Source organism: Sminthopsis crassicaudata, chromosome 4, assembly GCF_048593235.1.
Source record: "Sminthopsis crassicaudata isolate SCR6 chromosome 4, ASM4859323v1, whole genome shotgun sequence".
NCBI lineage: Eukaryota > Metazoa > Chordata > Mammalia > Dasyuromorphia > Dasyuridae > Sminthopsis > Sminthopsis crassicaudata.
The window spans coordinates 472859296-472886795 of NC_133620.1; the positions used below are offsets into that span (position 1 = coordinate 472859296).

The 27500-nt window shown below is 48.9% G+C and overlaps 1 protein-coding gene across 1 annotated transcript in view; it reads right to left on the reverse strand.

Annotated features, from left to right (window-relative positions):
- The window catches only part of AGAP1 (ArfGAP with GTPase domain, ankyrin repeat and PH domain 1), a 622443-nt gene that overhangs the window by 307378 nt on the left and 287565 nt on the right, over positions 1-27500 (reverse strand). The window contains 1 exon segment of the mRNA XM_074264417.1: positions 23491-23625. Coding sequence (XP_074120518.1) covers positions 23491-23625 — 135 coding nt within the window.

Below are 27500 nucleotides of genomic sequence, written 5' to 3' on the forward strand. Positions count from 1 at the left end.
ATGGACACGCACCCCCTCTCACCCACACTCAAAACTCCTCACACTCGCACACGCGCGGCTGCTCACCCATCGCACCTCTACTCTCTTCATCCTCTCAGACATCCATGTTCATCCTACATGCAGGTGAACATACAAACCCGCTCCCTCACACACATACATGCACACATGTGCAGACACCCACCCACCCACGTCCATGCAGACGAGAAACACGCACACACGCTCCCTCACATGCACGCTCGAACCTGCAATGCACACATGGGTGTACACTTACTGCACAGTCCATGTCCACATATGGTCACACACGCACGTATAAATATAGGTATTTTTTCACTTGACAATCACCCTGCCAAGGGGTCTGGCATCCCCCCCACCTGCCAGAGTCTTCCCTGAGGAAGGACTCTACGTGTCTGCATTTATAGAAAAGCCACTTTGTCCACATCTGTGTCTTGTACGAGCTTCCAGGAAGCAGGGACGGTCCCGTCCTTTCTGCCCATGTCCCTGGCACCTAGCACACAGTAGGCGCTTTAAAGTGGCGCCTCCTTTAGCAGCTCACCAGAGAGAGGGAGCACTCCTGGAGAAGGCGGCGTCAGGACTGAGGTGGAAAAGGGAGGGGGCTTCAGCAGGCATAGCCCCCCTCCCCCCCCCGGGTCTTTATTTTGTCCCTTTAAAGGCTGAACCCCCTGAGGCTGTGGGGGAAGCCCCCAAATTCCCCCCGGGAGCCACATTCACTCCCTGCTCTCTCCTTGCGCAGGAGCCCCCATGGCCGCTGGCCTGCCGAAGCTCTGCCCCCTCCGGAGTCTCGGGGATGTCTGGGGGACGCACGGGAGACCTACAAGCCACGTCACCGTTGGCCCACCTCCATGAACCTTTTCTTGTCTGGAAAATGGGCACAATTAAACTTGCCCATCTTGTGTCAGCCATAAGACAGATGTCCCAGAAAGCCATACTACCCTAGAAAATCGCGAGAGATCACACAGTCCCTCAGCACACATTAAGCACCTGGGGTATGCGGCTGCTCTCCAGGGGCTCACGTGCTCTTTGCTCTTTAAATGTTTCACTTCCCTTTCCGGGACTTGTTCCTCTTTTTAGTCTCCCCGACGTCATGGTGACAGACTCAGCACCAGGATGCCTGGGGCCTGGGTCTGACAAGTACAATTATTCTGCCCCCTTTCTTCACTTGAACACGGCCCCGGTCTGGTCTGGCGGTCGTCCGCCTGCGGCAGGAGCGGGGCCTCAGACAATGGCCGCTGGCCGTGGGCCCGGCACACGGAGGGACCACGGACGCCCCATCCCTCCCCTCAGCGTCCCACGGGGAGCTTCCCCCACTCCTCCTCCATGGCCGCCCTCCAGCTCGGGGGCCCGCAGTACTCTCCCCAAGAAAGGCTCACGCCCTCAGCCTTCCCCGGCCCTCCGCTGCCTGGACACACGTTTTCTCTCTGTTTCGCAGAGACTGGAGGCCCAGGATGGGGAGCGCTCGCTGCAGAGGAGGGCTGACCTTCCTGCTGCCCTCACCAGTAACACCTGCCGCCCAACTGCCACTGACAGGTGGGTAAACAAATCCAGGGGCCTGGGGCGCGGCAGCCCCCTCCCTTGACCACCCCCCCAGTCTCCACAGCTGGCACCCGTGGAGCAGGGAAACCTTCCCAGAGAAGCAGCGAGGCGCCTGGGGCAGAGAGGGTGGGCTGCTCGTGCCAGGGAAGCTGCCTCCCCTCAGGCCCCCGTGGACTCCAGGGCCATGACCCTAAAAGCTTTGAGAACATCACAGGCCCTTCACCCCGCCCGGGCCCCCGGCCTGTCCCCCAGGGGAGCGACCACTGAGGACGAGGGCCCCGCTATGGCCATCACTGCCGCCAGCCACCAACCAACTGCCACTAACAGGCTGGAGGCCCGCCACCTCCAGCCCCGCCCCAACGACCCCCACGAGAGGAAGGGGAAGGGGCCGCCATGGCCGCCAACTGCCACCAACAGCCGCCCACAAGGAGGCAAACTGTCCTTGCCCGAGTGGGGGCTTGTGAGGGGGAGACAGGGGGCGCCCGGCCAGCCCCACCGCTGTCTCTCCTCACACCCCGCTGGAACCCCCCGGAGCCCCAAGATCTGGGGAACGTGTCTCCCCGTCAGGCCCTGCTTCCAGCCCGGGCCCTGAAACCACCATTGGGGGAAGATCCACTTCCCCCGCTACGCCGGGGCTCACTGCTGACCAACCTCCATTGATGGGCATGAGCTCCAGGAATGCCAGGGGTCCTCTCTGACCACTGGTCCCGTTTTCCAGCCGATCCTTCACCCACTACGGAGGGGAACGACCCCTGAGGAGACGTGACCTGGCAACTGTTTGTGCAAAGGCTCCAGACCCTTCCATCTCAGAAGCTACGGAGACTGAAGATCTGGGAAAGAGCATTCTGAACACAAGGCATTGGTGGGGGAGGGGAGGGAGCTAACTGTAGCATTTATGGAGCACCTACTGTATGCCAGGCTCTTTCCAACTACTATCGCTTCCACTTCTGCCAAATGGGTCAACATCAGACAGGGAGCGGATTTATCCAGAGAAATCCCGCTAAGGACGCCATGTGCCCAAGTCTGCTTCTAAGGGGCTCCAGCTATAAGGAAGCTTCCCCAAGGGCACTGACTGACCTCTGTTTGGGCCCTGAAGGAGAAACCAAACCTGCCCTCTTGGGAACAGGCACCTCTTGCTTTCCCATTGGGCTCCCCAAGATCTGGTAGGTGTGGTGCTTAATAAGTGCTTATTCTTTCCTTCATTCATGTACAATGGTCCCCTCCCTTTCCCATGGCTTGGGGTTGCAGCTGTGAGTCTCCTCTATCAGGCACGGTGTGGTGCTTAATAAGTGCTTATTCTCTCCTTCATTCATGTACAATGGTCCCCTCCCTTTCCCATGGCTTGGGGTTGCAGCTGTGAGTCTCCTCTATCAGGCACGGTGTGGTGCTTAATAAGTGCTTATTCTCTCCTTCATTCATGTACAATGGTCCCCTCCCTTTCCCATGGCTTGGGGTTGCAGCTGTGAGTCTCCTCTATCAGGCACGGTGTGGTGCTTAATAAGTGCTTATTCTCTCCTTCATTCATGTACAATGGTCCCCTCCCTTTCCCATGGCTTGGGGTTGCAGCTGTGAGACACAAGTCCGTCGCTCAGGATTCTCGTCTCGGATGTTGCTTCCGTGGCTTCCCTGGGCAGCAAACCCCCAGTCTCAGCGGACGCTCGGCCGGCAGCCTTTGGGAGCCTGTGGCCGGGGTCTGCAGCCCTCGCGCCCTCTCGGACGCTGTCCCGGTGCGTCGTTTTGTGTTTCTTACTCAGAGTCTCCAGGGATTAACTTTTCTTCCTCTGCCAGAGGAAACGCACTGCGGACTTAGCTCGGCCATTCCCACCACTCCCCCCCCCCGCCCCCCAGTCTGCAGATTTCTCTCATTCAGACTATGGAGCTCCCGGCACACGACTTTCATTTGGCTTCATGGGGTGCCCTCCGGCCTGGTCAAGAGCCCATCTCTGCCGCACTCGCCCCCGTGCGGCCCGGTCCCATCTTCATCGGTCGTTCCCGTCCGGGTCCATTTCCCTCTCCCTGAACTTCCCCCCTTCAGTCAGCGATGAGCACGCGTCAGCGTCCTCAGTCTCTTGCGCAGAACTTCTCCAATGGGGGATTTGGGTTTTTTTCCTGCCAGGTTCCTCTGTAGCTTTTACCTGTTCCCATAAGTCACCGTAAGTGGGCAAATGGACATGGGCGACAAGCCTTGATGGAGCTTCGACGTAAGGGACGTCAGTTCTGGAAGGGGAGGACACAGGCCGAGCTCATAACCCGCCTCGCTACGATCTGGATGAAGCTGTTTTCCCTCCCTGGACCCGTTTCCTCATCTGTAAAATGCCGCGGTCTAGACTAGACAGCCTCTGGATCTGTGCGCCAATGGACACGCCCAAGGAAGCCAGGAGGCCTCTGGAACATTCCGGCCAGATTAACACATGGCTACCCAGCAGCTCTTCCAGCCCCCAGAGAGATGTTTTCCTGGAACATCCGCTGGCAGGGGACGAAGCCCCTCCTGGAAGCGCGCTCGGTCTCCAACATTCCTGAAAGCCCCGGACTTGCCTCCTCCTCAGCTCTTCAGGAAAGAGCATCGGAGCTGAGAGCTGCCCGAGGTGTCAGGGACCCCCTCCTCCCTGTCCTCCTCTTCCTTCTCCAACCGCTCCTGGGCTCATGATCCCTGCCCTCCTCACGGTCACAAGTCTCCTTGGCTTTTGCGTGGGATATTTACTTGTGTCCCTCTGGAAACACTTCCCTCTGTCAGATGCCTTCTTTAATAGGGAAACCAGCTGGATTTGGTGATAATGCGGCTGGTACTTGTTGTTGGCAGAAACTCGGAGGGAGCACCCTCCCTGGAAAGCCATCTCCCGTCCTCCATCCTCTGTCCTCTGTCCTCCCTTCTCCATCCTGGCTAGAAGGGAGCGCCTTCATTCTCTGAGCCCTGTTGTTCCTGTTCTGGATGTTAAAATGCCTCTGCTTCCATGGTCCCTCTTTGGAATTCCCCTCAGGGTCTGGGGCCACCTCCACATCCCCCTTCCTCCCGCTTTGAATCCCTCCTGAAGCCTCCTTGGCAAAAGGTCCCCGGCCAAGCTGCCTTGGTTCCCCTCAGCTTCCACTTTTCGGCCCTCAGGATCCCGTCCCAGTCCCAGTCCAGACTGTCTCCCCCAAACAACGCCATATTCTGGAGGAGGGGAGTCTCCTTTTGCCGCTATTTGTACAACCAGTATCAGCACGGTCCCTTACACGGCATGGTCCTTGTCAGTCGGTGGAGGGGCCGCCAACCATCTGGAGACAAGCCTGGCCCTTGAGTGACAGACCTCCAGTCCATCCATGGATCCAGATCAAGAGTGGGAGGGGTTTCAGAGGCCATCTGGAAGTATCCCCTTATTTTTACAGATGGGGAAAGTGGGAGCCAGGGACCTCATTTGCAGCTCCCCCCATATTTTTCACCTTGCAAAGACCCATCTGTTGAATCAGCCTCTGAGAGGCTCAGCCCAGTTCCTGAGGAACAAATGGAGTCATCCTTTGGGGAAGGAGAGGGAAATGGAAGGTTCCATTTGGGGGGGGATGGGGACTTCTCCCGCTTTGTTTTTGCCGAGGAGCCAAAATCTCCTAAAGAGACAGGAGCCAAGGGCTTTTTGGAGAAGCGCTAACTCTTCTGAGTCATTAGCATCCATTTAGTAAATCACCACTTTTGCTAATGGTGCCCTGCGTCCTGAGAGAACAAATACGCTGCCAGAAAAAATCAGCTTCTCCATCCGTTCTCCCGGCCGTCTCGGAGCACGAGGCCATTAGTCTCTTCTCGTCGCTCCAGGCAGGGAAAGAAACAAGAAAAGGAAGGAATTCTCCCCAGCTTACAGAGGGAACAGCTGAGGTTTGTGGAGAAGAAATGGCAACCAACTTTCCCTGAATTATTCCACGTGGATCCCTGGTGAGTGGGCTGACGGGCCAGTGGCCAGAGGCGGGCCTGCCTTCGAATCTCCACTCACACCGCTTACAAACGTCCCGGAGCCTTTTGTAGAAGGCAGATCTCCAAGGCTTCCAACAGAATTCTGGGATCATCTACATTAATCTCTTCTGCCTGGAAATGCACAAGCGTGTCCGGGAATGGCCACAGGGACAGGAGGTAGAAGCTTCAGGAGCCAACCGGACACTCACCAGCTTTGTGGCCATGGCACAAAATCCCCTCACCTTCCTGTGCCTCGGGATGGGCAGCCATAATTCCAGAAAGCCATAAAGGGCTCGGGATTGTTGGCAAGCTCTCTGGTTCCAAGGTTCAAAAAGCGGGAGCCAAAGGGATACTGGAGGAAAGGTCCCTGGCTGTGGAGTCAGAGGCTCTGGGGTCAGATCCCACCCTGACCCTCACTGTGTGGCCACAGCCATTCGTTACTCTTTCTTGAGCCTCACCGTCTCCCTCTGTGAGACGACAAAGTTGGGCCACATGGCTTTGGATCTAGAACTAGGAGATGTTCTCTGAGGTCTTTTCTAGCTCCGAGTTTGGATCTTGGGATTTCCCTGGGCCAGGGTTTCTATGAACTGGATTAGATCAAAGATTCTCCTCCTCTTACCCACAGGCCCCTTCCTTCCCAGAGGCTTGGGACATGTCAAAGTAAAGCACAGGATTACAAAAGGAGCCAAACGTCAGTGATCCGAAGGAGGAAGCTTTTTTTTTTCTCCATCCAAGAATAGGGAGCCACTGGAAATGTCTGAGGGAGATCCAGGGGCAAGACCCAGGGGAAGCGCTCTCGACTTTATTTTGCGGGTATTTGGGGCATCTCCTAACTCAGGACTAGGATGCTGTGGTCGTTCCTCGAGGCAAAAGAGGCCTTAAAGGCCTTAGAGCTGGCTGAGGAGCGGAGCACTCTGGCATCAGGCCCCAGCTGGACCCTGAAAAACTCGGTTGTTATTGTTTTATAATTTTATAAATTTATAAATTAAATACAATAAATATAATTTATTATATATTATATTAAAATTATTGTATTAAGTATATGATATATATAATTTACAAATATAAAATTTTAAATTTTTATAATTTTTAAAATGTTTTTAAAAGATGGGTTTTTTTAGTCCCTTAAATATTCTACAAAGCAGCCAGTCCGCAGCCTGAAGTTTGCCTTCCTCTGGTTGTGAGGAAGAGGAGAAGGAAGAAAAGAAAAAGAAGGTGGGGAAGGTCTGAGAGGCCGGAAGTCACCCCAAATATACTGGGGGGACGGGGGCTTGTTTTAATTCCACTTTGGGCTCCCGACGAGGTCCGCCCTCCACGGAGTTCCACTCTCTGACTCGGGCCGCCCCATCCTGCTGATCCAGGAACTTCACACACTTTATGGACTGTGTCTTATTACAGGTCTAAATGGGCTCTTGAAACGAGGGGTCCTTTTATTGTGTCTGCAAAAGGAGAAAGAGCTGAAGGAGCTTTCTGCGTGGCAACAATGCCCCCTGGTGGCTGCCGGCTGAACGACAAGCCATGCTCTGGGGGGAGCCGCCATGGAGGAAGAAGGGTCCTTCAGGAGGAGGAAGTGGGTTTTCCCGGGACAGCCAGCTCAGGGATCTTCCCTTTTGTAGCTGACTTGGGGGGGGGGTGTAGAGGAGAACGCTAAAAAGTCACCTGTTCTACACGGCTCCAACAAAGGAGCCGTTCAAGGAGAACAGGCGGGATCTGGGCCCAGGGCCTCTGCTCGAGCCAAACCCATCATGCACTGAAGCAAGGGTCTGATAAATAAAATGAAGGGACCAACAGCATGATTTAAAACGAGGGGATAAATCATGCATTAAAACAAGGAGATAAGTTCCGTCAAAGTTACTTGGAGAGTCCAAGCCGTGGCCAAGTCAGGGAAATTTGTCTTCAAGTCTCGCAGACCGGGGCTGTGGGATGGCGTTCGGCCTGGGCCGGCCCGGAGTCTAAGAGGGCGGATTTCTTGTCCTCACAAAGTGAGACGGTCGCTGGAGCTCCATTCTAGCACTGAGCCTGCACAACTCTGGCACATACTCCCGCCGAGGAGCCTCAAATTCTTCACTGCAAAATGGGGTTAATAATGATGGCCTTACCTATTGTGGAGGCCGGCCACGAGGATCAACGGGACAGTGTCTGAAAATCTCCTGACTACTTCATTAACGTCACATAAATGGAGCTTTGGAACTTGACATTTGAGTGTGGCTGAGGTTCTAAGGATGGACTTCCCCTCAATTCAACCCAGTAGAATTCATGAGGCACCTACTCAGTACAAAGGGCCCAACAAAAGCACCTACTCAGTACAAGGGGAACACAAGGGCCCATGAAAAGCACCTACTCTGTACAAAGGAAATACAAGGGCCCAACAAAAGCACCTACCCAGTACAAAGGGCCCAACAAAAGCACCTACTCAGTACAAAGGGCCCAGCAAAAGCACCTACTCAGTACAAAGGGCCCAACAAAAGCACCTACTCAGTACAAAGGGTCCAGCAAAAGCACCTACTCAGTACAAAGGGCCCAACAAAAGCACCTACTCAGTACAAAGGGCCCAGCAAAAGCACCTACTCAGTACAAAGGGCCCAGCAAAAGCACCTACTCAGTACAAAGGGCCCAACAAAAGCACCTACTCAGTACAAAGGGCCCAGCAAAAGCACCTACTCAGTACAAGGGAACACAAGAGCCCAACAAAAGCACCTACTCAGTATAAAGGGACCACAAGGGCCCATCAAAGCACCTACTCAGTACAAGGGGAACACAAGGGCCTATCAAAAGCACCTACTCAGTACAAAGGAAACACAAGGGCCCATGAAAAGCACCTACTCTGTACAAAGGAAATACAAGGGCCCAACAAAAGCACCTACCCAGTACAAAGGGCCCAACAAAAGCACCTACTCAGTACAAAGGGCCCAGCAAAAGCACCTACTCAGTACAAAGGGCCCAACAAAAGCACCTACTCAGTACAAAGGGCCCAGCAAAAGCACCTACTCAGTACAAAGGGCCCAGCAAAAGCACCTACTCAGTACAAGGGAACACAAGAGCCCAACAAAAGCACCTACTCAGTACAAGGGGAACACAAGGGCCCATCAAAGCACCTACTCAGTACAAGGGGACCACAAGGGCCCATCAAAGCACCTACTCAGTACAAGGGGAACACAAGGGCCCATCAAAAGCACCTACTCAGTACAAAGGGAACACAAGGGCCCATGAAAAGCACCTACTCTGTACAAAGGAAATACAAGGGCCCAACAAAAGCACCTACTCAGTACAAAGGGCCCAGCAAAAGCACCTACTCAGTACAAGGGGAACACAAGGGCCCATCAAAAGCACCTACTCAGTACAAAGGGAACACAAAGGCCCATGAAAAGCACCTACTCTGTACAAAGGAAATACAAGGGCCCAACAAAAGCACCTACTCAGTACAAAGGGCCCAGCAAAAGCACCTACTCAGTACAAAGGGAACACAAGGGCCCATCAAAAGCAGCGTCTGCCTTTAGGAGCTCATGTTCTCTAGCTGGGAAACAACGGTATATAAACAATACAAGAATCAATGTTATTTTCCCAAATACACAGATTGAGAGTAGGTTGCCTGGTCCATAAACAAGCATCCCTGAGACCCGTGCAAAACGAAGGCTTCTGAAGGTCGGATTTGGAAAGCCGAGGGGGGCAGCTGGACTTCGGCAGATTTGTTCCTTGTACCGATAAATGTATCTATGGATACTTTAAGATTTCTCCACCATCTCTGTGTCTCTCCCTTCTTTTTGCCCTCTCCTTTCTCTCTTCTTCCTTCCCCCTTCTCTTTTGCTGTCCTTCTCTTCCTTTCTCTCCTTCCTCTTCTATATGTACACACACACACCCACCTACCTAGTACCCATACAGCCCTCCTTCCTTGCACATGTACAGATAGATGGGTGGCTGGATGGATGGATGGATAGGGATGTGTAGTCTCATTTGCATATGTCACCTCATATATCGTTTCCTTCCTGCTGGGGCCCCACAGCTGCTTTTGGGGGGGCCGATAACAAAGCACTGGGCTAAATAAAGTTACCTTCTCTCTCTCCGGTTAAGTACTCGTTTCCAAGGGCCTTCCTGCTGAGATGTCAGCTTCTTTAGAACCAAGAGTATACAAGAGTCAGACATTAGTCAACTAAGTGATAATTAAGCAGGGTAGGTATGATCATTACGGGGAAGCTTCAACAAAGCATGTAATTAAAAACCACTGCGGTAGGTGCTGACAAACTTGAGACGTTTCCGGGACTTAGTCTCGAGTCCGTTCATTCATTCACAATCATTCATTCCTCGCTCCCTCCATTCATCCCACACTTGCAGCGGCACATCGCACCGTGGGGGCCGCACTGGAGCGAGGAGGGAAATGAGAAGTCCGAGCCCCCATTGGAGGCTGACGGGGACGGTGAAAGGGCGGGAGGCTGAGATACCCAAGAACCTGCGGAAAGGGATGGAGAAGAGACAATGGCTTCGAGGATCCGAAGAGCTGAAGGAAGAGCGAGTCTCCTTGTTTTGCTCAGTCTCGGAGGACAGAACCAAGAACACGAAGTTTGAACCCAAGGCTTTCATTGTTCCTCAGATTCTAAAGCATTTCCCTGTCCCTTACAGGGCATGTATCAATTCTTGATTCCGGCATTCGAGACCTTCCTTCTGTATTAGCCCCTTCAGTTAATCTGCTTTTTAGTGAAAGCGAACTCCGGCCTTGTTCTTGAACTCCCGCTCCCTTCTCCGGCCGTGTCTTCCTGCCGTCCCTCCTTCCACAATCTTCCCCTCCAAACTAAGATTCTTCTTCCTCGGCTCATACTCAATCCCAATAAAACTAATCTTCTTAATGTTCACACTGAAACATGTGATGAGAAGAAGAGAGCAGGAAGTGACCAAGTGGATGGAGAGCCCGTCCTGGCGTCCAGGAGGCTTCCTAGCTGAGAGACCTTGGTCAAGTCAAAGTGCCCCAGGAGACAATCCAAGGCCGTCAAACGGAGCAGTACGGGCCATCCTTCGTCCTTTCCGATGCCCTGGACGTGTTTGGAAGAAAACAGGGTCCACCTTTTATCTCCAAGGGACCAGTGGCCCTGCTCCCAGTGAGCTGAAGGAAGACTCCCAAGGGGCTCTGGGTCCGGCTCTGACTCCTCCGAGGTAACGAATGAGCCATCCGTGCCGCGCGTCACTTCCAAGATGGCCGGAGGCACCGCACCGAAAGGTCACAGCTGTCCATAACCGAAATGGAAGTAATTACCGCAGCCGGAGGACTCGGCTCATTCCTCCGGGCCGGCCGCTTCGACCTCTCGTTCCGTGCCCTCGGGGACCGTCGGGAGAGGAGCCGGCCACCGCCTCCTGCTCACTAACAGCTTTCATTCGCGGGATGGCCAAGAGGTTATTTTCCATCCATTACCCAGAGTGCCACCCTTAATGAAAGAAATTAGTGGGAGCTCATTTGCTGACTCTGATACCAAAGGACAGGCTTTAGGAAATAAGGAATTATTGAAATTAGGTAAAAAGGCACGAGTAGAGCCCCCACCCTGGCCAAAGATCTGACAATTTGGGGGTTATTTGGGGGTAATTCAGTCTATTTACTGTGTACAACTACATGTCTTCCTACAGAGGCAAACAATGAGGAAATCAGGGATTTATGAAGCCCCGATGCTGGGCGTCTGCCTAGAAATACTCAGAGATACGGATCCTGCTGCCTGCAGATTATACTGGATTCACACGCTGGCATTCGAGGCCGCCTGCTTTCCCAAGCCTCCACCTGCAAGGGCCTCCTACAACTCTCCCCCATTCTTCTCACCACCCCGAGCCCCTCAAGCTCGGCTCCTTCCCCAGTCCTTGCCTTCCTTCTCCGAACCTCCCGAGGTCCCTATTTCTGGGCTCTGCAGCTGCTCCCTCCTCAGAGGCTGACCCAAGAACTGAGGGAGCTGAAGAACTAACGAGAACCACTTGGTAAGTGGCTCGGATCCTTAACGGCCTTAAACAGCCGCCCGTCGGTCAGTCAGCCAGCAAAACGGAGACCTCTCCACGTATGACACAAAGGCTGCTGACCCGCACTTTGAGACCTGCCAGGGGCCTCCCCACAAGCTCAACCTGCTCTCGTAACCTCCAGGCGCCGAGTGTTAGCTGGAGCACTAACGTGGTCACTGTGGGTCAGAACCTGGACCAGAATGCGGATCTTCTGGATGCCGAGGCCGGGTCACTGCCAATAAGCTCCTCACAGAAATATGAGAATAAGCTTTTATCTGGTACTCTAAGACCTGCAAGGTACTTAAATAATTTGGTTGATAGATGTTAGTATCCCCATTTCACAGATGGGGAAACTGAGGCAGGCAAGGTGACCCAGGATCCCACAGCTAATTTCCTGTGTGCATGTGTGTGTGTGTGTGTGTGTGTGTAGCCATACAGAGACAGAGTCTACATAATGGCATATTTAAAGTGTTTGCCCACAGACTCACATGAATACACGGATATTCAAAAAAGGCTACGTCTGCACAAGCTGCAAAGGCAGCTGGGTGATGCACGGTGAGAGAGCACGGGCCCAACGGGAAGTGACTCAGTCTTCCCCAAATGTAAAATGGGGGTAAGAACAGCACCTACACTTTGGCAGGGTTGTGAGAAACCGAGATGAATTCTACCAAGGACAGCGCCTGGCACACAGTAGGCGCCAGAGAAATGCTTTTCCTTTTCCTTCCCCCAGATATTCCTGTGTGGGTATTGATGTAGATGTCCAGACGTGGGGACAGATCTCTAGATTTACTTAACTAGGGCTGTGGAAACAGATCGGGGAAACGGCCCAGAGCCAATAGAGAGGGGGGGATGGGGACCAGAACTGCCGCGCTTTAGCGCAGGGAGCTCCAGGGGGAATCAGTCTGCTCTCTCCGAGGAGCGCAGCACCTCCTCTGCTCCCCTCGATCCCCAATGGCCGCCTGGACGTTCCCCTCCCAGAGTCACCGAGACCGTCTCAGAGGCAGGGCTTGGAGCCGGTGTCTCTGCCATCGTGACGCTCCCCCGGCCACGGACACAAACATACGTGAACAAAGGCACGGCTCTACACGCAGGGACATAACCCATGTGTCATGCAATTAATACACTGTGAATTAGCCCAGTGCCCGGCACACACTGGGCGCTTAACAACTGCTTGATGAAGGGCTGAATGAATGAATAAATAAATGAGAATTTGCCGTTTAATCTGAGACAACATCGCCAAGCTAAATTTGAGGTCTGTTTTCTTGAATAAAAACAATTTTTAAAAACTCCATCAAGATGCAGAATATTTTTCCTGCTCTGAAACTTGCAAAAGTGAGTTTTCTCGGTCTAGCAGAATGGAGCAAGGGGGAAAGGCTGACTCCACTCCAGGAGCAGGCAGCGGATGAGCCTCCCAACGCGGGGATGGGGGTTGGTCTAGATTAGCGTCACCTCCCTCTCCGTGGATCGGCCCCAGGCAGCGGGGCCGTTCCCAGGGGTCACTGGCCCCAGGCAGTGGGGACGTCCCCAGGGGTCACTGGCCCCAGGCTGGGGGGACGTTCCCGGGGATCACGTAGGGTGCTTCTCTAGGAAGGCAAGTTAAGTGGGTCAGAAAGGACATCATCATTTGATCATTTAAAAAAAAATTAGGGAAAGCAGAAAAGCGTGCAATTATGAACAGATCGTGAACAAAAATAAAAGCCATTTGTATGCATTAATAGCACATCGGGCCAACTCAAGCAGGCTAAAGGCATTAGCGAGGAATCCTGGGGCAAAGCGCACTTAACGCCGGCCGCGCCGACAAGAAATATTAAAATCATCATTTTCAGTGTCATTGACAAAATTCACTTTATGAGCAGAAGAGAACACTCTTAATAGGGAAATTTAAATAGAGAACATTTACTAATGACATTTTAAAGGATTCAATTCTGCGATGGGCAGGGAGCTAATGCAGGTATTGCCAAGGCTGCGTGAGCACACACACACACAGACGGACACACACATGCACACGGACACACACACACACAGATGGACACAGACATGCACATGGATGCACACACACAGACGGACACACACACACAGCCAGACACACACATGCACATGGACACACACACACAGACACAGACATGCACATGGATGCACACACACAGACGGACACACACACACAGACGGACACACACATGCACACGGACATACACATGCACATGGATGCACACACATGCACACGGACACACACACAGACGGACACACACACAGACGGACACAGACATGCACATGGATGCACACACACATGCACATGGACACACACACAGAGATGGACACACACAGACGAACACACACATGCACACGGACACACACACAGATGGACACACACATGCACACGGACACACACACATGCAGACACACAGACGGACACACACATACACACATGGATACACACAGACACACACACATACAGGGACACGACTGGCGAGCCCAGTTTCTACCAACAAAATCCTTAGGAGACACATTAGAGGGGTATCCCCCAAAACTGATTTTTGGGGGAGGGAGGAAAGTGACACTTATTTTGCTGGCTATTTGGTTCAATAACAGAGATGGAGAGCAGAAGAACCTGCCTTCCTTTATTCTACCTGGGATGTGTCATTCAGAACACAAAGCAACTGCCTTGTTTTCCTGCTGCCAACCCTTCCTATACATTATCATCATCACCTATGACACCTGACCATCCAGACCCGTGATTTCATCCTCATGGGGCACTCCCAGTGCGGAAGCTCTCTCCACTAGCGCAGGTCCCCACCCCTCTGCCAACGAGAGGGAGAAGGTTGCTCGGGGACACTGAGAGACGAGGGGACTTGGGCCAGTGTCTGGCTTCCCACCTCAGAGTCCAGCTCCAAAGCCGACCTCCTCATACAGTAGCAAGAGCTGGCAGGTGTATACCGTTTTGAACTTCACAAAGCGCTTTATTATCTACACTGCCCTATGTGAGTCTCTGGAGAGCCTCGGGGTGAGATGGATCCTGGTGGGCTGAGTAGTTGCAGTTTGGCCTTCATATCTCGTAACTGTCTCTCGTAACTGGCATGTGGACGTATTTGTTAAGAAGCACTGGGATACAGTGGAAAGCAAGCTGGGCCCAGATTCAAATCCTGCCAACCCTGGGCTTTTCACCCTTCTAGAACTCGTTTCTCTTCAGCAAAATGAAGGCGTGCGACCAGAAGGTTGCTGGAAACTCAGAAACCTGATACTCATTCTCTAGTCTCTCAAGGCCTCAGTTTCCATCATCTGTCAACGAGCCAGTTGGACTCCATGTTCCTTTCCAGATCCACACTTCGGGTATAACGATGTGGCTCCGTCCCCATCGGACTTGAGGAAACGGGTCTCAGGTCGGGTGACTTTCTCAGTCATATGGATCTAGGAGCTACATTTGAACCCGGGTCCTTCTGAAGCTGGCCGCTCGGACCCAAAGCCGAGTCTCCTTCCCAATTGGCCAGTGATCCTGGGCGCGTGTGGAAGCGCTCTAGCACTTAGAGGCAGGAGGTGTACAGTTAATCCATAGCTGCTTGGGAGCTAATTCCAGGTAAGTCCCAAATCGGCTCCCACGAGACTCTGCAGGGAGCCCTGAGCTGCCCGGGGGACCAGAGCTTGTCCCCAGGAGTCTCAGGCCAAGCCAAGCACAATCCCAGGAGAACGGCGGGCCCCGGATCGTTAAGATACCTCCCATGAGGAACCGGCGCAGACCCCGGGCGAGCACGCCATGTCTGGGACGGACTGATCGGAATAAAGGCTATTGCTCGTTCCTCTGGACTCAGGCAGGGCTCCCGAGGCTCATGGGGGAATGAGCAAACCCGAGCCTTGCTCAGGGTCCTCAAGACCCACTTTCAGGCTCCCAGTTCCAGGCTTCCAGAACCCTAAGAATGTCCCAGAACCAGAAAACTCGGTCACAGGCAAAAAGGATGAGGACCTGCCCCCCCATAACACAAAGGGATCCTCCCTGAGCACATTCACTCTAAGGGAGCTTCCTCCCATGTTAGACAACAGAACGACTTTGTATTTTGTATTACGTAGTTTGTAATTAATATTGCAAGCCAAGGTGGCAATGGTGGGAGATGGTCTCTGGATGCCCAAGGGACTTTCTCGTGCCCTCGGGGGGCACGGGGACAGCAGAGGCGCCCGGGGGTTCCCATTCACTGGGCAAGATTCCAATTTCCCCCAGGATCCTCCCAACAGCCCTGGGGCGCCCGCTGCTGTTATCTCCAGCGCAAAAAGGAGGAACCTGAGACTGAGAAAGGCGAGGTCACCACGGGGAATCACTGAGCTAGAAGCGCTGTGCCACAGGATTAAAGTGGTACTCCCCCCAGTGCTGACCCAACTGACACCATCAGTGCCTCCCAGCCACACTCGGCCAGTCCCCTCTCCCACCATCCTGCTGCCAATCCCACTTTGAACCTGGATTTAGAGCTCCCAGGGTGCACGCCGTGCACTAGAAGATGCTTAACTTGAAAGCCAGTTTGTGTGGGCCTGACTCCCCTCGGGCTGATGCTCCAGCAAACAAGGCTTTCCAGGAGCCAGCGAACAAAACTGGCCGGGACGAGCGCACTGAATCTCCAGACCGGCCGACGACGGCCACGGACTCCTGAATCCCTGAGTTCGGAAGCGGCTCCGGAACCGCCGACCTCCTCATCTGGAGCTTTTACAGAGACGCGGCAGCTCACATGACTCCAGGTAAACCCCCATTTCACTGTAGTTTGGGTAAATCCAGGAGTGTTTTTGGACTTGGGACTTCCTGGGCTGATCTTGGAGAAACAAACAATCAGCTCAAAGGGAGAAGAAGCCTCAGAAGCCGTTTAATGAAACCTCAATTTGTAAATGAAAAATCCAGAGGCAGAGGGAGGTTAATAATCTCCATCCTGGTCACTCGGGTACCAGCCCCAGAGACAGGACATGAGCTCTGACTCTCGGGCTCCACAGCCAGCGCTCTCTCCGAGTTATCCTGTTCCTGCTTTCTTTGTACGCGGTCGATTTCATATCTCCCTCATTAGACTGCTGCTTCTGGCAAGCAAGGACCATCTTTTGCCTGTTTTTGTGGTCCCAAACCTAGGAGAATGCCTGACACATAGTAGGTACTTAATATTGTGTGTGAATGAATTGACTGTATCACACTTCCTCGTTGCCACCAATGAATTAGGACCACATTATAAATCTCTCATTAACTGTTAGGATTACCAGGTGAGAACTCAGGTTGTCTGGACAATGACAAGGTGAGAACTCAGGTTGACTTGACAGTTCTCTGGCTCAGACCTTTGGTTTGGGCCTTTAAAGGGAGTTTACACCTTAGGAATTCTAGGAGGAGCAAGCTCATTGGTTGAAGTAATGTTTCCCAGAAGCCCTTGCATTATCCCACGCCCATTCTCTGGGAGGATAAAAGAAGGGCAGCATTGGGTCTGGGAGAATGGATTCTGGGATACAGTTGTGACACCAGGCAGGCTGAAAGGAGAGCAGTCTGATTTGAGAAAGGACAAGAGCTGGAGGAGATTCAGAGCTCCCAAGAAACCTGCGCACAGAGGAAAAGATTTTACAGATCTCCCAGAGAAGGATTATAATTGAGCAGACAACCAGACCCTCACAATTCAAGAACATTACAATTAACAATCAAATCACTTGCTAATCTCTAAAAATATTTAACATCCTCAGAAGAATATTACAATTTATCAGCTCTAAGATTCTTTTCCTTATTTCCTAAATATAAACAGTGGGCCATTCTATCCCACATCATCTCCATCCCACCAGAGATATACTAAGTCTCATTCAAATGCTTCCGTTTATAGAAAGTTCTGAACATGGGGTTCCCTGGTGAAGGGAGCTCCCAGGAGGGAAACGGCCTCCCCTACTGCAGACCTGCAACTTCTCTAACTTAGGGTCGTGGAACTGACAGTGGTGCTGAGAGACGATGTGACTGGGTACAACACGTCCAGCAGGCAGAAGAGGCGGATTTGGAACTCAGATCTTCTGGATTGCCAGCCTGGCTCGCTGTCTTTGCATCTTTTCTGCTACCAAACTGTCAGTCCATGCATCTATCTATCGATCTCTCTAACCATCTGTCTATCCATCAATCTATCATCCAGCCATTCATTCCCCCAGCCATCCGTTTTAATCAGTCTATGTGTGTCCATTCATCCATACATTCGTCCGTCTCCACTTGTCCCATCTGTCTGAATGTCTGTCTATTCATCTATCCATCCGTCCATCTTTCCACTCATCTATCTCTCTCTGCCTGTCCATCTATTCATTTATCTATTTCTTCATGCATCCATCAGTAGGTGTGGTCCATCTGCCTGCCTGCCTATTTATAATCTGTCAGTCCATCTATCTGTTCATCTATCCATCCATTCATCTGTCCAGTTGTTGTCTATCTCTCTACCTGTACGGTCTGTGCATCTGTCTATTCATTCATCCATTTGTTCTTCTGTCTATGTCAATCTATCTACCCATCCATTTATGTATCTCTCTGTTCACCTGTCTATCCATCTCTCTACCCATTCATTTGTCTTACCAGTCTATGTGTCCATCTAGCCATCTGTCTGTCCATCTATTCATCTATTTGTTCATCTATTTATATACATCAATCTTTCCATTCATCTGTCTCTCTCTACCTGTTCAACTATCCATTTGTCTATATATTTATCCATCCATCCATCCATCTACCCATCTGTAGGTGTGTCCATCTGTCTGCCTATCTGTCTATAATCTGCAAACCCATCTGTTTATCTATTCATCTATCCAGTTGTTTATTTTATCTTTCTACCTGTCATATATCTATTTATCTGTCTGTCTGTCCATCCATCCATCCATCCATCCATCTATTCTTCCTTCCATTTGTTCATCTGTCTGCCTGTCTATCTTTCCATCTATCTATTTATCTCTCTATTTATCCATCCATTTGAGTGTCTATTTGTCCATCTATCTGTCCATCCATCCATCTATCCATCCATCCATCCATCATATCTAATAATCACTTGTTGAACTAAACATCTGCCCACCAAACCCACTCCCTTCATAGATGATGTATAGTTGTTTCCTGGGGAATCACTGAGATAGTAAACAGAGAGAAACTGGATAAGTTAGAGCAGGCGCAGCAAGGTGGAGAAGAAGAAGATGAGCTCCTAGTAGAGGGACCAGGGAATGCCGACATCCTGATATTTAACATCAGTGAGATTTTTAAAGTGCTACAAGATGATCACAAAATTCTAGAATTTTAAGGGAACCCAACCTACACCTGGAAAACAACCTGTTCTATGCTCCATTGGACACATGGTCCCCCACGCTCTGCTCGGGGGTCTCCACGGAGAGCGCCCCTGCTATCTCCCATCACATTCAGCCACTGCTCTCATTGTTAAGTACTTTCTCCCCTTAAACCATATTCGAATCTGCTCAGGGAGCGGCAGCTTCCACCCACTGTTCCACCGCCTTGGTTTTAGGAGCCAAAAAGGACAAGCTGATTTCTGAAATGACTTCCTTAGGGTTCGCGCAATCTCAGAAATCTCTGGGCCCAATTCCCTCACCTTACCAATAAGGAAACCGCGCTCACACCGGGCCAGCAGCCAATCCTTTCTCTGAACCCTGATCCGAGGTAAAGTGCCCCCACTGCCCCTGGCTCTGCTCTGTGGGTCCCCTCAGTCTCAGGAGCCCTTCAAGTACATCCCTGAATGGAGCAGCAGCCCCGCCTGCATCTTCCGCGTTTCTTGGTTATATTACTGACAGTATTCTTTTAGAAACTATCATGAGACACCAAGGAAAGGGGGCACACCTGGGTCCCCCGGCCCTCCCTGTGCCGCAATCACATGATGGGAAGAAATGAAGTAATCCTGACCGACATTTGCGAATTTAGAAAACAACTACGAAAGGCTGGACCGGCGGAGATTACAAGGAGAGGCTGAAATCAGAGGAAATTCCAAATGATTATTGAGTCAAACGATGATCTACTGAATGCAATGGGTTCCCCAGCAAGCTGGCTCCATCTACCGCCTTAATTAGGCCCCAGTTTCTCTTTAATTAGGATCAGGAGGCTACACTGCGTTTACTGGAACTGAAGACTAAGAGGGGGAAGGGAAGAACAAGGCCATACCCGTCTAACTCCCCCCAGGCCATGGTCTCCTGGAGCCGGAGCTGGAGTCACCGGCATTTCCAGCATATTTCTCTCCCTGTGACCTCCAGCTTCAAACTGTCCCTGTGATGAAGTGCAGGAACGGTTCAATGTGTACAGGTTTATTAAAATGTGCTTGCCCACGATTTTGGGCTTAGGAGGGACTTCCAGAGGCCAGCTCAGCCCTCTTTACCTGAGAAAGAGTCTCCTCTTGTCCCTGACAAGCGGCTGTCCAATCTCTACTTGGAGATCTCCAAGGACGGGCAGCTCACCACCTCCTGCAGCAGCTCAGCCCGCTCTGGGAAAGCTCTTCTTGGGTATCTGAGCCCAATTCTTTGCACCCGCCACGTGTTCTTCCTAACTCTGCCTCCTAGCACCAAATCTGATTTTTTATCTGATTTTTCTTGTACAACAGGACCAATATGGAAATATATTTAAAAGGATTGAACATTTTTAACCTATGTTGGGTTGTTTGCTGTCCTGGGGAGGGAAGAGATAAGGAGGGAGGGAGAAAAATTGGGAACACAAAGGCTTAGGAAACTGAAGGTTGAAAATCATCGTTGTATGTTTTTGGAAAAATAAAATACGATTGGGAAAAATTTTTTTTTTTTTAATGAAGTGGAGGAGGTGCGGCTGCTGCTTTACTTATAAAAATACATTTATTACTTCCTGATATTTTATTTCCCTTAAGGATAGTTTTTTTTTTTTTCTTTCTTCATGTTCAAATGAACTCCAAAACAATACTAATTGAATATGGATGAAAAAAAAAATCATTCATGTGTTCCCTGCCCTCTCATCCCATTTTTTCCAGATTTTATTTTTATTTCATAGTGAGGATTAAAGGAATCTGGGATTTCTGACAAACTCCTCCCGCAGCAGTAGGCTCTCACTGAAATCTCGCCCCACTGTAGTGATGGGAAGGTTTCCCAGTGACCACCAGGGGGAACCCCGAGACTGCCGTGTGTGTGTTTTAAATCCACAAAAAGGGGGAGCAAAGGGAAGAGTGGGGGACACTGGGCGTTTGTTCTTGCCTCAGCAGGTGACAGAAGAAGTGGACGCTCCCCAGCTCGGAGGATGCTCCGTTCCAAGCCCTGGAGAAGAGGAGGGGCCCTTTAATGGAAAGAGCACGTCCCGGGGAAGGGCCCGGATTGTGTGTGATCCGTAAGCTCCCCGTAGGGTCGGCTTCACCTAAGTGTCTGGATCTTGAGGGCCACCGCAGAGCCTGCCTCCTGCTTCTGGGTGCTTGTGCACTGGGGGGTGACCCCTCGGTGCCTTTAGAGCTCAGTGTGATCCTTCTGACAGCTTTTTTTAACTCCTGACAGATCTGGAAACGCTGCCTCCCCCCCAGGTCAAAGGATGATCCATGCCATTATCTAGTCCCCCACAAGCACGCGCTTGCATTTGCTTAATATTAATATCCAGCATTTAGGGGGGAAAACCCAGAAGAGAGCCGAGGGGTGTTCTACGGGAGAGGAGAACGAGAAGGAAGCTGGCAGGGTTCCCATGTTCTGTAACAAGTGAATGCAAGTTAAACTTAAAAAAGAAATGACTCCAGCCTCAAACATCGAAAATTAGTCTGGGACCTTCAAATTCAATTCAGTAGAACAAGTCTACTGTAAGCACCTACTATGTGCAAAGTACTGGGATCGTTACCCAGAGCCAGCTGGGTCATAAATGCAACATTCAGACCTAGGAACATGGGAAGAGAGGCCCTCTTAACATTAAAAGGGGTGGATAGAGAGAAAGGATCCAGCAGCACATGAACATGGCGGCCAGCCAGGGCACAGCTGATCTCCAGGAGCGGCCATCCCTGTTCCCACAGGGAGCTAAAGAACATAATCTGTGTGGGGGGATAATGGGAGAGGGAGGGCTTTGGCTTTTGAGGTCCTGGGTGCGAATCCCTGATTTCTCAATGGAAGGTCTAGGAAGATCTCAGTCCCTAGAACAGTGGTCCTCAAACTTTTTAAATAGGGGCCAGTTCCCTGTCCCTCAGACTGCTGGAGGGGGGACTATAGTAAAAACAAAAGCTCCCACTATGTCTCCGCCCCTCAGTCCATTTGCCATAACCCGGCGGGCCGCATGAACGTCCTCAGCCACTGCATATGGCCCACGGGCCGAAGTTTGAGAACCCCTGCTCTAGGATAATGAGCAGAATGAGGATTAGAGGTCCAGAAGTCCTTGATCTCAAAGGCCTCTCCCCTAAATGCTGACGTTCTAATCTTTGCAAAGAAGGCACAGGGCTAATCAAGGGGGTGTGGTACAGACAGGAGGGGGTGGTGAGGGGAAGGGGAGGCTACGGCACCTGGGGGAACCATCACTGAACTGGGCAAGAAGCCCCGGCTGTGGAGCAGATGATGTGGACTCAAATTCCCCCTGACACTTTTTCTCCACATGTCCTCCCTTGGCCTCAGTTTGCTCATCTGTAACAATGAAAGAATAATTCTGGAGGACCTCTGGAGTCTCTTTTAGGTCTGATTCAATATTTGCATCCGTCCACAAAATGTCCCCATATCTGAGCAGACAGAAACCCCTCTGAGATGGGGTAAAAGAATATAATTCATTGCCCCCTCTACTTAACCATGGTCCGATAGCTCACCAGGCTCCCCAAAACAAAGCACAAGCTTTCCTTATGGCTACCAAGATGGAGAGGCTTTCCAAAACAGGACCCATGATGAGTTGGGAGTTTGCCGTCCTATATAGGGAAAGCCTTGCAGCATATTGGCCAGAGGGGATCTGACTACTTCAAAAGAGTTCTCCCAAAGCCCATCGCCAAGTCCTCCCGGGTCCCTGCCAGGATCTTTGTCAGAGAACTGACTGACCACAAAATGGTGAAACCCATGGAGCGTCTAAGAATCAAGAGTTCCATTCTGGAGAACAATATGGAACTGTGCCCAAGGGGCTTTCAAACTGCAGACTCTTTGACCCAGCGGTGTCTCTACTGGGCTTGTATCCCAAAGAGATCTTAAAGGAGGGAAAGGGACCTGTATGTTCAAGAATGTTTGTGGCAGCCCTCTTTGTAGTGGCCAGAAACTGGAAACTGAGTGGACGCCCATCAGCTGGAGAATGGCTAAATAAGTGAAGGGATATGAATGTTATGGAATATTATTGTTCTGTAAGAAACGACCGGCAGGAGGATTTCAGAGAGACTTACATGAAGTGAAATGAGTGGAACCGAGAGAACGTTGTACCCAGTAACGACAAGGTTCTAAGATGATCAATTCTGATGGATGTGGCTCTTTTCAACAATGAGCTGATTCAGACCAGTTCCAATAGACTTCTAATGGAGAAAGCCATCTGCATCCAGAGGGAGGATTATGGGAACTGAGTGTGAATCACAGCATAGTAATTTCACTCTTTGTTGTTGTTTGTTTGCTTTTTTTGTTTTCTTTCTCATTTTGTTTTCCTTTTTGATCTGACTTTTCTTGTGAAGCATGATAGTGGTGGAAATGTGTTCAGAAGAACATGCACATATATTGTATTCCTTGCTGTCTAAGGAAGGGAGTGGGGAAAAAATTTGGAACATGAGGTTTTGCAAGGCTGAATGTTAAAAACTACTATGTATATACTCTGAAAAATAAAAGCTAAAGAAAAAAAAAAAAGAATTAGAGTTCCTCATGTTGATGCAATTTTTTTGCATCAATGACCTAACCAATGACCAAACAGAATGATCTAAAGACACTCGGGAGGCCGCCGTACCTGCCCCTCAGAGGTTGCTGCCCAAATCCAACCCTAAGACACCAAGAAGAAGCACAGATGACAAAGATCCATTCCAATTATCAGTGTGTAACAGTGTGCATGTGCACATGCTCCTATGGCTCATGGGCATCTCTCTATAGGTAGAGGGCACTGATGGGCACAGGTGCCATCTTCCAAAAGGCTTCCCTACAACTTAAATGAGGCGGACAAAAGCATCGAGATTTACCGTCTTGGAACACGCGTTCCACGTTCAGGCCGTAGGTCGCACATGTCTCGTAGTACGTGCATCTCTTCAGGTCATTCGACAGTTTCCGTGCTCGAGCATCATCGATGACGCGTGGGTTGTTGGAACTTATTGCGTCTGGGACCAAAAAAGTAAAACATCAAAATGCCATTTAACAAACACTCTGTAGACACCCTCAAAACCCAAACCTTAAAAGATTCAAAATGCACAGACGGGAGCAGAGGAAGTTCAGAAGGGGACACAAACAGGGTAGCTCTGTTACTGCATAACTTTAATAAGCTCAAATTAATAACAGGAATAGTATTAACTAGCATTTGTAGGACATCTGAAGGTGTGGAATGAACTTTTAAAAATATCTCATTTTATCTGCATGTCTATTCTAGAAGGCAATTATTCCCATTTTACAAAAGAGAAAACTAAGGGTGAAGGAAGTTAAATGACTTGCCCAGTTAGTGCCTAAATTACCTAGATTAAACATATATATATATATATATATATATATAATTTGTATACATTTACGTTTATATATATTATTTGTATACATTTACGTTTATATATAGTATTTGTATACATTTATGTTTATATATAGTATTTGTATACATTTACGTTTATATATATTATTTGTATACATTTACGTTTATATATATTATTTGTATACATTTACATTTATATATATAATTTGTATACATTTACGTTTATATATATTATTTGTATACATTTACGTTTATATATATTATTTATATACATTTATGTTTATATATATATTATTTGTATACATTTACATATATATTACTTGTATACATTTACGTTTATATATATATTATTTGTATACATTTACGTTTATATATTGTATACATTTACGTTTATATATATTATTTGTATACATTTACGTTTATATATATATATTATTTGTATACATTTACGTTTATATATATATTATTTGTATACATTTATGTTTATATATATATTATTTGTATACATTTACGTTTATATATATAATTTGTATACATTTATGTTTATATATATTATTTGTATACATTTACATTTATATATATTATTTGTATACATTTACGTTTATATATATTATTTGTATACATTTACGTTTATATATATTATTTGTATACATTTATGTTTATATATATTATTTGTATACATTTACGTTTATATATATATTTGTATACATTTACGTTTATATATATTATTTGTATACATTTACGTTTATATATATATTTGTATACATTTACGTTTATATATATTATTTGTATACATTTATGTTTATTTATATATAAATATATAAACATAAATGTAAACAATAATATATATAAACGTAAATGTATACAAATAATATATATAAACGTAAATGTATACAAATAATATATATATAATAAACTACATAGACCCAAGCTCCTATATAATAAGTACTTGTCATTTCCCATGCAGTCCTACTGTTTGCTCTCTGTTGACTGAAATCATAAATCCAGATCAGGAGAATTCTGAGAAATTTAATGACAAAGCGCGTTGCCAAGAAGAGATAGTAGAGGCTCCTTCTACCCTATGTCTTTGCAGAGGTGGGGGGATCTGGGTGTGTAGTACTGCAAGCATACAACAGGTTTTTAAAATGTCCATCAGAGTGGTGACTCTCTGGGCTGGGGAGAGATACATTGGGACATTAAGGGATATCAAAACAAAGGCTAATAATAAAAATCGTTTTTTTGAAAACCCTTGAAATTGGGTTTTTTTATTGCCAGACATTTCCCCTGGGAGGAAGAGTGAATAGAAAGCCTCTGAGTGAGCTCCAGCTCTCCTTCTGTGATATGATGGGCCTATAACCATCCAAGATCACTCAACCTCCCTCCCTGGGTTAAGAACAATGTGGCTGCTGCTATTTCCAGTTAGGCCACTAGAGGGGGGGTGTAGGCAGGCATTAGGACTATTTTAATGGTTAAATTCCCATTTACAAAGACTTTCCTTGCAAGAGGCAAAGGGAAATAGCCTTTCATAGAGAGCTCAAGGGTGAAATCTCCTCTTGAATGGACCTGAGAAGGCTCCAAAGTCTCTTCCTATCAAATGCCTTCAGCGTCTGAACTTCTGTTGTAGCCACAGAATTGCCTTTTTCCCACAATTCGATGGAGAGGTTCTCCAAAGTGGGCTAGTCCAATCTCATGTTACAAAGGAGGAAATTGAGATTCGGGGATTATGCGGGGAAAGATGAAGAGCCAGTCTTCTCAGCAATACAGTGATCCAAGACAATTCCATCAGATTTATGGGGGGAAAAGCTATCCACATCCGGGGGAAAAGGCTATCCACATCCAGAGGAAAAAACTATGGAGACTGAATGCAGATCGAAGCAGACTATTTCCACTTCTTTTTTCTTTTTCATGGTTTTCCCTTTTATTCAGATTTTTCTTTTACAACATGACTAATATGGAAATAGGCTTAACATGTTTGTACGTGTATACCGCCTTGAGATTGTTTGCTGTCTTGAGAAAGGAAAGGGAAAATTTTGGAACTCAAAATCTTACAAAGATAAATGTTGAAAACTATCTTTACGTGTAATTGGAAAAAAATTACCATAAAGAAATAAAAAAAAAAAAAGATTGAGTGCTAGAAAGGACCTTTGAAGACATCTTCCTTTTTTTCTTTTCTTTCCTTTTCCTTTCCTTCCCCTCCTCTCCTCCTCTTCTTCTTCCTTTCATGTGTTTTCCTTTCCTTTCTTTTCTTTTCCTTCCCTTTCCTCTTTTTCCCTTTCCTTTATTTTTCCTCTTTATTCTTTCCTTTTCTTTCTTTTCCAAACTCTTTGGTCCAGTCCACCCTCAAATCCTCCAGTGGATTCACACAATTCCAGAATCAATAATCACTCCCACAATCCTGGGACCACCAGATCACCAGGAAATGCTCCTTTTCATTTCCATGGCCTTGTGCTTTGTGCTAGGGTAGAGAGAGTGGTGAGACCCTTTATTAATTAGGCCCTAGGATCAGCTGGTCATGGAGGCACAGGGTGTAGCGGGCTGGCTCTGGAGCCAGGGACCAGGGTTAAAAGCCCACACACAAGCTGTGGGAGGTCGCTGGGCCTCAGGGACTATGGGAGGATGATGGTGACCCTTGGTTCTCCCCAGAGTTTAGTTCCTAAACCAGGCACTGTGTGACTCTGGGCAAGTCCTATCTAATCTGTTCCTCAGTTTTCTTATCTGCAAAATGGGGATAACAGCCCTGACCTCACAAGATTGTTACAAAGATCGAAGAAGAAAATGTTTGCAAATATGAAACATGAGCTGCTGTCAGTATTATTGTCCACTGCACCCAAGAGCTGGTGGGTTTCCCCAAGATCCAAGAAGCAGCTCAGCTCAGGGGAGGATCATCCCCAGGACCAGCAGGGTCCCCAGGAAGAAACTGTGGCTGTGGAGTGGGGAGAGGGAGTCTGGGAGGGGCCACAGAACATGAGCAGAGGTTTGGAGGGGTTGAGGATCTGCACTGACAGGAGAATTTAGGATTAGGGTTAAATGAACCCAAATTCATGCCAAGTGGATAAGAATCCAGGGGCTTCTGAAAGGTTTCATGCATTAAAAGCAGGAGAGAGGAGGACCGTAGAAAAGCATGGGAAGACTTTTAGGGACTGATGTAGAATGACAGAAACAGAACCAAGAGAACAAAATACACAATAATTATAGTGACACAAATGAAAATGCTGGGAGAAAGTCAGATTTGAGGAACCGACAAACCAACAATGACCTCAGAGAACCAGTAAGGAAACCTCCTCACGGTAGGTAGAACAGGACAAGGAGGGTTTATGCATGGTCAGGGTGGGGTACATTTATCACTGGTTTTTACTTAACTATGGTTTTTGTCATAAAAGGTGGAGAAGGGAGATGGCGCTATTTCCCCAAAGTAGAGCAAACAAAGGAACTTATTTTAAAATATAAAAGAATACAAAAAGCAATCACAATCAGACAAACTGGTCTTTTCAGTAGTTCTGTCGTTTTCTTTGTTCCTTG